The sequence below is a fragment of the Phascolarctos cinereus genome, unplaced genomic scaffold (assembly GCF_003287225.1).
Source record: "Phascolarctos cinereus isolate Bilbo 61053 unplaced genomic scaffold, phaCin_HiC Scaffold_4;HRSCAF=312, whole genome shotgun sequence".
Lineage (NCBI taxonomy): Eukaryota > Metazoa > Chordata > Mammalia > Diprotodontia > Phascolarctidae > Phascolarctos > Phascolarctos cinereus.
In genome coordinates this window covers 209454438-209467156 of record NW_027555847.1, presented here as the reverse complement: position 1 = coordinate 209467156, position 12719 = coordinate 209454438, and the positions used below count along the sequence as shown (strand labels likewise).

The 12719-nt window shown below is 39.0% G+C and overlaps 1 protein-coding gene across 3 annotated transcripts in view; it reads right to left on the bottom strand.

The window, feature by feature from the left end:
- Positions 1 to 6062: 6062 nt before the first annotated feature.
- The window catches only part of ACSM5 (acyl-CoA synthetase medium chain family member 5), a 58033-nt gene continuing 51376 nt past the window's right edge, over positions 6063 to 12719 (bottom strand). For all 3 annotated transcript variants that reach the window (XM_020965344.2, XM_020965343.2, XM_020965346.2), the window contains 2 exons: positions 11801 to 11920; positions 6063 to 7148 (listed from right to left, as the gene is read on the bottom strand). In XM_020965344.2, coding sequence (XP_020821003.1) covers positions 7065 to 7148; positions 11801 to 11920 — 204 coding nt within the window. In that variant the 3' untranslated portion in view covers positions 6063 to 7064. The remainder of the gene's footprint in view (positions 7149 to 11800; positions 11921 to 12719) is intronic.

Genomic DNA, 12719 nt, shown 5'->3' with positions numbered 1-12719 from the left:
AATGAGATGTTTTAGCAGAATTTATTGTGCCTCAAATCATTTTTTTAAAAAAGCAAAATGAACATTTACAAAAATATAAAACAACTAGACCAAGAAAAAGAAACAGAAATTAAATCACTTAATTTCAGAAAAAAATTGAAATTCATATATGAATTCCCAATTAAAAAATAAATCTAGACCCAATCAAATTTACAAATGAATCCCATCAAATGTTTAAAGAATAATTAACTCTAATATTGATATTAATAAATTGTTTGCAAAAAATAATGAAAAAGAAGGGATCCTACCAAACTTTTTCTGTAAGACAATCATTGTCCTGATACCTGAACCAGGCAGAGATAAATCGGATAATGAAAACTATAGCTAATAGTTCTCATACATATTGACATGAAAATATTAAAAAAATATTAGTGAAGAAGTTATAGCAACTGTTATCTTATGTACAAGCTGGATTTATGCCAGGAATACAAGGTTTGTTCAATATTAGGAAAACTGCAAATGTAATAGACCATATTAATAACAAAAACAATAAAATTACTTGATTTGATCAAGAGATACAAAACAATATTTTGACATAATACAATACCCGCTTGTAGTTCTTGGTAAGTAAGGCAAAAGCTCACATATCAGAAACTCAAGTCACAGAAGCATAGTCCAAATTTCCAGGGGGGAAATGGGATAAAATGGGGATCATAGCTACAGGGGAGGCTAAAGTGAGGAGACAGCCAGGAAGTATGACAAATGTAAATTCCTATACTCAGATTCAAGCCAACTGCATAAGTAGAGCATGGGGGAAGATGTGGCTATGAAGAAGTTCATATAAAAAAGTTCTAGTGGTTTTAATTGATTGTAATGTCATGAAAAGAAATCTGACTTTTCAGTAAAAGGACCTCTCTATGTATGAGTTTCCTCATCTGTAAAACGAAGGGGTTGGACTACATAATCTCTGAGATTCCTTAAAAAAATATGAACACCATTATCTTGGATTACATTCATAATAATGATAATGTCACATGTTTACAAAGCACTTTTGAGGTTTAACAAGTGTTTTCCTCAAAATAATCCTTTATCCAGCATTACATAGGTGATGGCCCCTTTGGTCTCTGCACTGGTCAGACATCAAATGTATTATATCTAATTCTGTGAGCCACATTTTAGAGGAGACATTTATGAGATGTAGTTGGTCCAGAGGAGGGTGACTGAAATGGCAAGGGAATTGAATACTGTGCCCCATGAGGATCCATTGAAGGAACTGAAGATGTTTAGCTTGAAGAGGCGAAGACTTAGGGAGCTCTGAGAGGCTGACTTGCTCATAATTGTACAATTACTATTTCTGAGGCAGGATTTAAACTGTGATTCAAGTTCAGTATAGTTTCTCTCATACTCATGTCTGTTTGACTGCTCCCTAAAACAATCCTCATGTGACCTGTCAGCATCCAAGAGAAACAGCCTTTCAAATGACCCCTGAGCTCTTGTAGTAGAGAGAACATGAAACAAGGGAATGTGATCCCTGCTCCCATAAGCCCGGTGGAGCAAGCAGCTCAAGGCTGTCTGACCTTTGCCCCCACCATTGCTACCACACTGCTCTGCAGCGATTCATTGCAATAAGGCTATACCTCTTCTTTGCCATCTGGGGGTCTGCATAAAGCTTCCTTTTCTAGATAAAACCTAGCTCAGAGCCAAAGCCACTGACTATAGGCCACTCCCACCTTCAAAACAGGAACTTCAGTTTCCTGACCCCTTACCCTTAAAACCTCATCCAGGAGCAGGTTCTCTGACTTTCCCTGGTGCTTGAGAGGGAACTAATGGGCTGTGCCTTCTGTCATTGCAACTAATACAATGATATGATGGCTCAATCCTATGGGGGTAATCCCTTCCCCCTTCCTCATCTCAGTGATAGAGACTCACCAGCTGCCTAGAAAAAACCTCCTTCCCCTGATACTGCTCTGTGCTCTAGTACCCAGATCTGCTTAATCTTATCCCTTCCATATCCTCATCTAACTCTATTTTTCATTGTGCCCTCTAGAACCTTGTTTTATCACTAACAAACGTACCTCCATTTTGGATATTTTCCTCTTGAATCCATTCCATCTTCTTATACTCATGGAAATCTGCCTTTTCCTTCATCATTCCCCAAGACACTGGCCACTCCTTCCAGTGTTAAATAGTAATCTCTTTTCCACCTTCTCCATCATCATATCAGTCCCCAAAGATGGGACCAATATTATCTAGAAATTATGCTAAATCTGAGTCCACTCTCTCCAGAGACCAAGATGGAATGGAGGATGATGTACCCCTGAGAGGTGGGAGGTAAATGTTAATACTTTTGTTCTTACTACATCTTCAAAGTAAAAAGCTAATTGATATGGTTAAATTGGACTAGGATGCTAGTTACTAGTACCCAATAGTGGAGGGAACACACCAAGAATATGGGGTAGTAGTGAAGAGACACATCAAACCCTCATGGGATATCCCTAGAACAGTAAGGAGATGGAGCCAGCCTGGCTCTGGGATATTGATCCCAGAAAATACTCTCTATATACATTAACAAATGTAATGCAATTTAAGCCTTTATATAAATTCTTTTAAAAAATAAATGAAGTTTTGAGCTAGTCCACTACCAGAATGATATTAATCAATATTCTCTGGGGCCAGATGAATAACCAGTTCTGAACTCACCTAGTTCTATTATTGAGCCAATATCTCTCCCTCTTGGACACAAGAATAAAGGCTTTACTAAGCTCCATATATATGTCCAAGTCATTTCTGTTTTCCATTCTTTTCCCAACTCCACTCCTGACTTTTTAGACTTCAAAACCACACCCACAATTGCTGTCTAATCCTTGAACTTTCCCTCACTGCCCGGGACGTCTTAACCCTGGAACATCCAACCGTCTCTGCAAACTTCTCACCTGGGAATATCCCTCTGCTAAACTGGCCTCCTATTTCCACTGATGAGTGGACCATTAATGGAGGGGTCCCAGGCTGGTCAACTTTTATTCCTCTCTGGACTATGTGCCTGACTATATGGATTTCAATACCATGTTCCTGTAAAGGTACCTTCTTCCCCCCTCTCCAAGCTCCTCAAGGTGAGGGACTGTCTTTTTGCTTGTATTTATGTCCTCAACATCTATCACAATGCCTGACACATAGTAAGCCCTTAATAAATATTGCTTTATTGGCTTCCTGAACTAATAATATTTGAATCTTTTCAGAATAGGAAATAAGATTACTCTGGCAAAATTTATACTTAAGAAATTCATGCTAATTTGTAATGATTGTAACTCTCCCCCCCCCCTTTTTATTGCCTTCATTTCTAAGCACTAAACATCTCTTTAACAAGATGTTCAAGAAGGTTATCAATAATTGACATTAAGCTCACTGGTCATTCACTACAGTCCAGCACCACCTACATATCTCTAGAAGAACCATCAAGGAAAAAGGCAAAAGGTAAAAGCTGGAGCAAGAGAAGAAGATGTCCCATGAGCAGCTTTATCCTTGGCAAATGTGGCCAGCCTTTTCATTCATCTTGATAGGGGAAACACCAATATAAAATGTTGTGCAAATGTATTTCCAAAAGCATCCCCATATAGATCAGAAGATGTAGACTGAGATAGCAGTGGGTACTTGCAATGGAGAATGGAAAGGATCTGTTCCTAAAGGTTTCTCAAATGAGCTGTCCGTTGGCTTGGAAATGGTCAGGGAGCTTTGCTTGGGAGTTGAATAAGGATATGGCATAGTAAGCAATCATGTTCCTGGCCTTTATTCTCCTCACCTCTTCTAGGCGCTCTCCAATTAAGGGGATCTGTTTACTGAGTGGAATTGTTTCCATGAGGAATGGAGACAGAATCTGACCTCCTTAGCTCCAGAAGTGACAACCAGGTCAAGCAGTGTTTGGAGGATGATAGGAAGTCCAAGGAATAGATATGAGATGAAGAGAAAAGGAGAAGAATAAAGAGATCTGGGGAAGAAGAAGAGAAACTAAAATTCAGTTTCATTTAAATCCAGCAAACATTTACTAGATGCATACTAAGTGCAAGGAACTGTGCTAGGTGCTGAGGATACAAGACCTTAATGAAACATTCTCTGGGGCCCTGCAAGGACCTTACGTTCTGCTGGCAGGAATATATCATGTACAACAGGGTTGTCAAACTAAAATAGAAATGAATACCTGCTGGCAATGGAAATGAATCTACATCCCTATCATGTAGAAAACCACAGATTAGCATTATCTATTTTATATTACATTTTATATATTTTGTTAAATTTTTCCCAATTCTATTTTAATTTGGTTGGGGGCACTTACCACCACTTGCTGCCCACATTGACATCTGTGATGCATACAAATAAGCAAATATGAAATAACATGCGAAAAGGGAGAGTGCTAATGACTGGGGAGATTAGGAAAGATTAGACAGTGTGACGTAAGCTAAGTTTTGATGGAAGATGAAGGTTGCAAGAAGCAGAAATGGAAGTTGTTTATTCCAGACATAGAAGTTGGCCTTTGTCAGTGCACAGGAGAACTAGCATGCAGTATACATGAATGAAATCCAGTTGGACCAGCACACGTTAAGTGGAGTGATATGAAATAAGGAAAGAAAAGGTAAAAGCCAGATTTGGAAGTCTTTAAAATACAAAGTGCAGGAGTTTGTATTATATCTCTGACAATAGACAGAATCTAGAGGTTTTAAAAAGGGGAAAGTCATGGTTAAACCTATACTTTAGGATATTTTTTGGCAGTTGTATATAGGATGCATTGGAGGTGTAGGGATGGTGAACAGGGAGCCAATAGCTAGCCTAAATTAGGATTGTTGTCATTAAAGTAGGTAAATGGCAATGGGTTCCAGAGATGTAGAGAGATAATTGGCAAGACTTGGCAAATGGTTAGACAGGGGGCTTTAGGGAGACAGAATGGGAGAGACACAGGATGACTGAAGTTAGGCAGCTAGGTGATTGTGAAGATCTTGGATATCCTCAAGAGAAAGAGAGGTTTGAAGGAGGGGCAGACTTAGAGAGTAGGTGAGTTCATAGGATCACAGATATAGAGATGGAAGGGACCCAAATGGTCATCTAGTCCAACACCTCACTTTGCAGATGATGAATATTATGGTCAAGGAAGTTAAGTGAATTGCCCAATGTCACATAGGCAGTAAGAGGGACAGGATTTGAACCCAGGTCCTCTGTCTCCGGAGTCAATGTTCTTTACATTTTACTGGGCATATCAATCTTGGATGTGCTGGATTTGAGATGCCAATAGACCATGAGATGTTCAGAGGAACATGAGGCAATGAAAGACTGGAGTTCAGGGGAAAGGCAAGGGTTAAATAAAAAGTGTTAGGATAGCATTGATCTGAATAGGAAAAATAATTGAACCCATGAGCACTGATTAGATCACCTAGAAAGAAAGCTTGGAGTGAGAAGAAGTCTCAAGGCAGAGCCCTTGGAGACACCCACAATTAATTGTCAAGAAATGGATGATGAATCAGCAAAGAAGATTATCAAGAGGATTAGTCAGAGAAGCAGGAGAGAATGATCCTGAAAGTCAATAGAGGGGATGGTCAATAATAACTGGCACTGATATTGTGCTTTATGGTTTTCAAGGTGCCCTATAAAACATCTCATTTGACCCTTATAATAATCCCATGAAGTTAGTACAAATATTATCCCCATTTTAGAGATAAGGAGATTGAGGCTTAAAGAATTTAACTGATTTGCCAGAGGTCAGACAGTTTGTAAATATCAGAGGCAGGCTTTGAACTCAGATCTTCATGGTGTCAAGTCCATCGCTCTATTTGCTATGAATGTCAAAAGCTGCAGAAAAATCGATATGGTTAAGAACTGAGAAAGTGTCATTATATGTGGCAGCTGAGAGGTAATTGTAAACTTAAAGGAAGCAATTTAAGTTAAGCAATGGAATCATAAGCCAGGTGCAAGAAGTTGAAAAGTGAGAGGAAGAGGAATTGGAGGCAGCAAGAGTATTCAACTGTTTCCAGAACTCTTAGCATCAAAAAAGAAGACAGAGTTAGGAAGACTTTTTTTTTAAACCTTCTGATTCTGTATAATTCTTTTCAAAATTTTTGTGATTTATTTATTTATTTTAAACATTCTTTTCTTTTTAAATTTTGAGTTCCAAATTCTCTCCCTCCCACACCCTCCCTTACACACTAAAACAAGCAATATGACATCAATTATACACGTGAAATCATACAAGACAAATTTTTATATTAGCCCTATTTTTAAAAGCAAGAAAAATTAAAAACATGAGAAAATTATACTTCAATTTGCATTTAGAATTCATTAATTGTGTCTCTTGAGGTGAATGGCATTTTTTCATCATGGTTTCTTTGAAATTGTCTTGGATCATGGTATTGTTTCAGTGTGTCTCTTGTAAACAATGCATTATTAGATTCCAGTTTAAGGGAGGATGGCGGTACTTTCTCTTATGGTGACAGGTGAACTATGCCCCAAAGTCTTCCACACTGTTCCCATCATGTGATGCAGTTACTTTGAGTTTCCCACTTCCATTGTCTTGGCACTCCTCTACTGGGGCCCAGCTGTCCTCCCCACTATCCTCAACTGGGCTAACTTGGACTCTTGGGGGGTGCTGCCCCCTCTCTTGTTGTGACTGTTGTCACATTTGGAATGCTATCTTGGTTTTCAACTCATGCATTGTACCCCTGTCCCCACCTCCCAGCCAAACTTCCCCACCTTTATCAATTGAGTTTGCCTCATTAATGAGTTCTAGTTATATTTCTGACTTTAGTTCACAGAGCCTGTTTCCTTCTCTGTAAAATGGGAATAATCATCTTTGCACTACATACATCAGAGGGTTATTGTGACTAAAGCAATTTATAAAACCTAGAGTACTACATAAATGTGAGCTATTATTGTTATGAGCTGCTATTTTGAACATTAGCACAATGCACATCCAGGCTATTCAAACTACTTTGAAGCAGGCTTCTCATTCCATAGAACTCAGACATTCTTAAAGTTGAGGGGAAGATCAAGCCAAAGCATCTGCAAGGAATGCTGAAAGGACAATAAGAAGCTTCTCCAACTCCATCTCAATTCCCCCACTCTTTCTTTCTTAATTTGCTCCTTTGAATCTTCCCACTGACTGTCTTTGGCAGCGCTTCGACAAATTCCACCTGATTAAAAATAAAAAATATTAGTAAGTAAATAAGTGAAAAATTCTAGCTTCCTTGTGCTCAATGGACTCAAAACTGAGCTTGGGAGGGAGGGGCAGGTAACTGGAAGCAAGGTGTTGGGGAACAATGTGACCGACACATTTTAATATTGTGAGTTCACTTGAATGAAATAGAGATTCTTTCATTCTTTGTACTTGTCTACCCAGCATCTAGCATGATGCCTGACACACACTTAAATACTTTTGATTGTGTTAAATCATTCTGATCCTGGGAAGTTAGAAAGAAATCATCTGGCCACACCTTATATTGATGGGAGGATGTTAAAGAGCTTAGTATTTTCAGAATTTGATTCTGGATCACAGAATTGGAAAGAAAATCAAGTATACCTACTACAACCTACATCTAAAAGGAATCCCTATTACCCTGTATCTAAGCTGTCATACAACTCTGCTTGAAGGCCAGTAAGAAGCTTCTCCAACTCCATCTTAATTTCCCCACTCTTTCTTTCTTAATTTGCTCGTTTGAATCTTCCCACTGACTGTCCTTGGCAGTGCTTGGACAAATTCCATCTAATTAAAAATAAAAATATTCCCATACGTAAATAGATGAAAAGGGGGGAACCCCCCTCTTGAGGGTAGCTCATTCCAGTTTGGGACAGTGCAAATTGTTAGGAAAAATTTTCCTAGCATCAATCTTAAATTTGCTGATTTGCAACCAGCAACCACTCCTAGTTTTCTTGCAGGTCTTGATAATGTTAACGATCCTCTTCTTGATACTTCTCTTCTGTCTAAATTTTCACATTCTTCTCACCTGCCTGTCCTTTTGTCTAAAGGAGATGGCTACATCTCAGTTTCCTTTGCTAAATCATGCCGGCTAACTTTGAGTATCCCACAGGGCTCTGAATTGGGCTTTCTTCTCTTCTTCCTTTATTCTATTTTACTTGGTGATTTCATCAGTTCCTATGGACTCAATGGTCATTCTCTGTGCTGATGATTCTCAGATCTACTTTTCTAGCCTTAACCACTCTACTGACCTCCAGTCTTACATCTTCAACTTCTTAATAGATATCTTGAACTGGATATCCCTGAAATTGTCTCAAACTCAACATGTCCCAAACTTATTGTCTTTCTCCTCAAACCCTCCCTTTTTCCCAACTTCACTATTATTATGGAGGATGCTACGATCCTCCCAGTCACCAAGCTTGCAACCTAGGTGTCATCTTGGACCCCTCATTCTCTCTCTCACTTCCCATAGCCAATCTGTTTCCAAGACTGATGAATTTTACCTTTATAACATCTCTTGTGTGCATTTTCTTCTCTCCTCTGATACTGCCAATACCCTGGGTAGGCCCTCATCATCTCATGCCTAGACTATTATAGTAGTCTGCTGGTTGGTAATCCATTCTTCATCCAACTGTCAAAGTGGTCTTCCTAAAGCATAGGTCTGACCATGTCAACCCATCCTCACTACTCAATAGATTCCAATGGCTCCCTATCATCTTCAGGATCAAATATATCCCTTGGCTTCTAAAGCCCTTCATAACCTGCCTCCCATTCCACCTCTCAGGTCTTCTTTCACCTTATTTATACCTTATCACTCCATCTTCACCAACCTCTTTATTTCTTCTATCCCGTGACATTGACCTCCTTGCTGCCCCCCAGATAAGACAGTCTCCTTATTTGGGTTATTTTCACTGGTTACCACTCATACCTGGAATATTTCCCCCTCTCATCTCAGCTTCTTGACTTCCCTGGCTTCCTTCAACTCCCAGCTAAAATCCCATCTTTTACAGGAAGCCTTTCTAGATCCCCTTTCATTCTCATGCCTGCTCTCTGTCAATCATTTCTTATTTATGCTATATGTAACTTATTTATACCTAGTTATTTGCATGTTGTCTCCCCCATTAGATCATGAGCCCCCTGAGAATAGGGACTGTCCTTTGCCTGTCTTTGTATCCCCAGTGCTTAGCATGCCTCCTGGCACATAACAGGCACTTAATAAATGTTTATTGAGTGACTGTTTCTACTCTATGGGGCCAAATAGCACAAGTCTGATCCCTTCTCCCCAGGAGAGCTCTTTAAATATTTGAAAACAGCTATCATATTCCCTTAGTCTTCCTCAGGCTAAATTGATCTTGTTCATTCAACAGATTCACAGATGCTATATAACCAAAGCCCTTCACTATCCTGCTTTCCCTCCTCTGGATACTTTCTGCCTTATAAATGTCTTCCTTAAACTATGACATTCACAACTGAACACTAAGGAATAGAAAAGGATGACAACAATGACAATAATTACCATTGCTGCTGTTACTACTACTACTACTACTACTACCACTACTACTACTACTACTACCACCCTTTAAAGTTTGCAATGCCCTTTATATATGTTAACTCGTTTGATTCTCTTAACAACCCTGGAATTTAGGTGCTATTATTTTCCCCATTTTACATTTGTGGAACCTGAGGCAGACAAAGGTTAAGTGACATGCCCAGGGTCACACAAGCTAGTAAGTGTCTGAGGCTGGATTTGAACTCAGGTCTTCCTGACTCCAGGCCAGGCAGTCTATCCACTGTACCACTTAGCTGCCATATAAAGCACTGGACAGAGTACAATAAAATGGAATTCACAAGTGATTTATGCTTTGGATTTTTAAGAAATCAACCTCACAAGTATAAGATAGGTTATAGTTAAACAGAGATTTGTTTGGAGATCTAGTTTTAGGAGACTGCAAGCTCCATAAGATTCAATAATGTGATGAGGCAACCAAGATGTGAATAGGATTCTATACTTCAAGTCTTCCTGATTCCAGTCTCAGCTCTGTTCACTGCAGCTTTAAATCTTTCATTATCATGTAGTCCACATTTCTCCATTTACCTCACAATAATAGTATGAGATACTTCATTAAATGCTAAGATCTGTTAAACTACCCACAGAATTCCTGAGGATTCTGATAGGGTAGATAGACAACTGGGCCTGGGTTCAGGAAGATCTGAATTCAAATCTGGCTTCAGATACCCATTAGCTTAGGGCAACTATAAAACAGAGATCTTAATAGCACTTACTTCCATTGGTTGTTGTGAGGATCAATTGTGATAATATTTGTAACCCCCTTAATGCAGTGTCTGGAACATAGTAGGCACTTAATAAATGCTTGTTGCCTTCCTCTCTCTTACCCCACTCCCACCCCTGTATAGAAGGTTAATCTGGCATATTCTGTTCTCGATGAAACTCCTTAAAGTCATGGTTTCCTTTCTAGATATTCATCATCCATTTCTTTAATGATTCATTCTAACATTTCCCCAGAAACCAGAGTTGAACTCACTGGTGTAGAGTTTGTATACTCTATTCTACTTCTACTCTATATGTTTTATATGGAAAAATGCTGGTACCAATCATTTTATAGATTGGAAGAGCATAAGCTTAAATTCTGGACAAGGTGGTCACATAGCTTCTAGCCCTCTTAACTTGCTAATCTCAAAACCATTGATCCCACCATTATGATATAAAAAGAAACATTAGAATATAGTGGAAAGAGCTTGGGGCTTGGGAATCAGGAGATTTTTCTAGACCTGATTCTGACTCTCTAGGACTTAGCTTTACAAGAGATACAGTGTTTAAAAGGAAGAGTGTACTATAACAAATACAGGAAGACTTGGGTTAAAATCTAACCTCGGATTGTGTGTGATCATGGCAAAATTAGTTAAGTGGAAATGCTGGATTTGGAATTTTAGAACCTCAGTTAAAACTCTAGCTCTTTTTGCCAAGGTACTTAACCTTTCCTCATCTGTAACATTAGGGGGTTAGACAAAACGGCTTGTAAGACCCCCTCCAGATCTAAATCTATGAACCCATGAAGTTACTCCTCTCAGCTTCAGTTTCCTCATCTTTAGGACTATTTACCTCACAGAGTTGTTGCGAAAATCAAATGAAATAACATATGCCTCTTTTGCCAATGTTAAGCTGCTAGATAAATGGCAGTTAATATTTTGTCACTTGTAAAATAGAGATCATTATCCCTGTTCTACCTATCTCCCAGGGTGATTATGAGGTTTAGAGGAGATGATGAAAGTGCTTTGTGAGAACAAATAAAACAACCCACCTGGGTGGCTTTTGTTTTTATGCTATGTCATTATGCTAGAGATGGCTGGCTAATCAATACTAAGTGATTGATCATCACCAAACCATTGGGCAGTGGTTTAACAAAAGAAACAACACAAGCTTGTGATTTCACCAGAGTAGGAGACTCCTCATGGACCTTGGAAAGCAGGTTTTCATCTTCTGAGGATTGACAAGGGAGGTTCAGAGGCCAAATAGAACCAGCACAAATTATTGTCCACTTCATTAGAGGGGACCATGGACCCTTTAATAAAGTGCCATTGGCTCAGAGCTTTGCCTCATTTCTCTTATTGTAGGTTGGATGATTTTTCTAGCCACATTATCAATGTTTGCTTTGCTTCAGTTTGGTCGGAGAGGGAGTTTTCTGTTTTCCTTCCCTTCCCCTTCTCCATTCCCTTCTTCTCTTTCCTTTTCCTTTAAAAATATTCTCTCAGTTTTTCATTGGCTGTGAGTGTAGGTAAGCCTTACCTCTAACTCACTCCTTTGTCCCAACCTCCAGAAGATGGTGGATCCTAGTTCTCCAAGAAACTCACCTTTCTGGGGTACTTGTATGGTGCTGTCAACCTTTTGACATGTTCTTGCAATTCCCGAGTCAGTTCCCCTGGGTCTTGGTTGATAAAGTCTTGATTTAAAACTACGAAAGCTTTTACCACCTGTATGGGGAAATCCATAATGTCACCACCTGTTTTACTAAGAAAATGAAGCCCTTGATTTCTGTCCCATAAATCAGCCTTTTAAAAAATTTCCAAATATTCACCAGCTCACATAAAAAGGTCCATTCCATCCCTTTGATTCATCCCATCCTGTCCACCCTTAGCTTGATGAATGGAACCAATATTCTAGTCTACCTGTTTAAGCCTATATTGATGGAGTCAGTAGCTGCTTATGAGTAAGACTTAAAGGATATTGGAAGCCCCTCTTGTTTCCATACTGGTTTTTTTTTTTGGCAACTAATGCTTAAGAATCCTCTATTAGAGTTGCCATATCCCTGTTAAGATGCACATACCTCTGGGAGGGAAATGCACTGAGTCAATCAAAACACCTCAGGGCTATATTAATTTCAAATAAGATAATTACCTGGAGGAGATTATGTGGCAGCACTTAGGGAAGATAAAGATTTCTGGGGGTTATTGGGCAACCAAAGTACAACAGAGTTCCCTTCCTAATGCTCAATCTTATGTTGATACATTTCTTTCCTCTTTTTTTAGAGTTCTTGCTTTCTTCACAATCATCTCCCAAAGCCCTTCCTCATATGATGAACTAATTCACGATAAAGTGTGAATAACTATATTGACATTTATTTACAGGCTTCAATCCCTTTACTCCCTGCTGTTCTCCATGCCTGAAAAGCCACACTTATATTCTTTTAGAATGTGAGCTCTTAGAAAGAAGGGACTGTGTTTTTAATATTCTTTGTATCCCCAGTGTTTAGCATAGTGCTTGGCAGGTGGG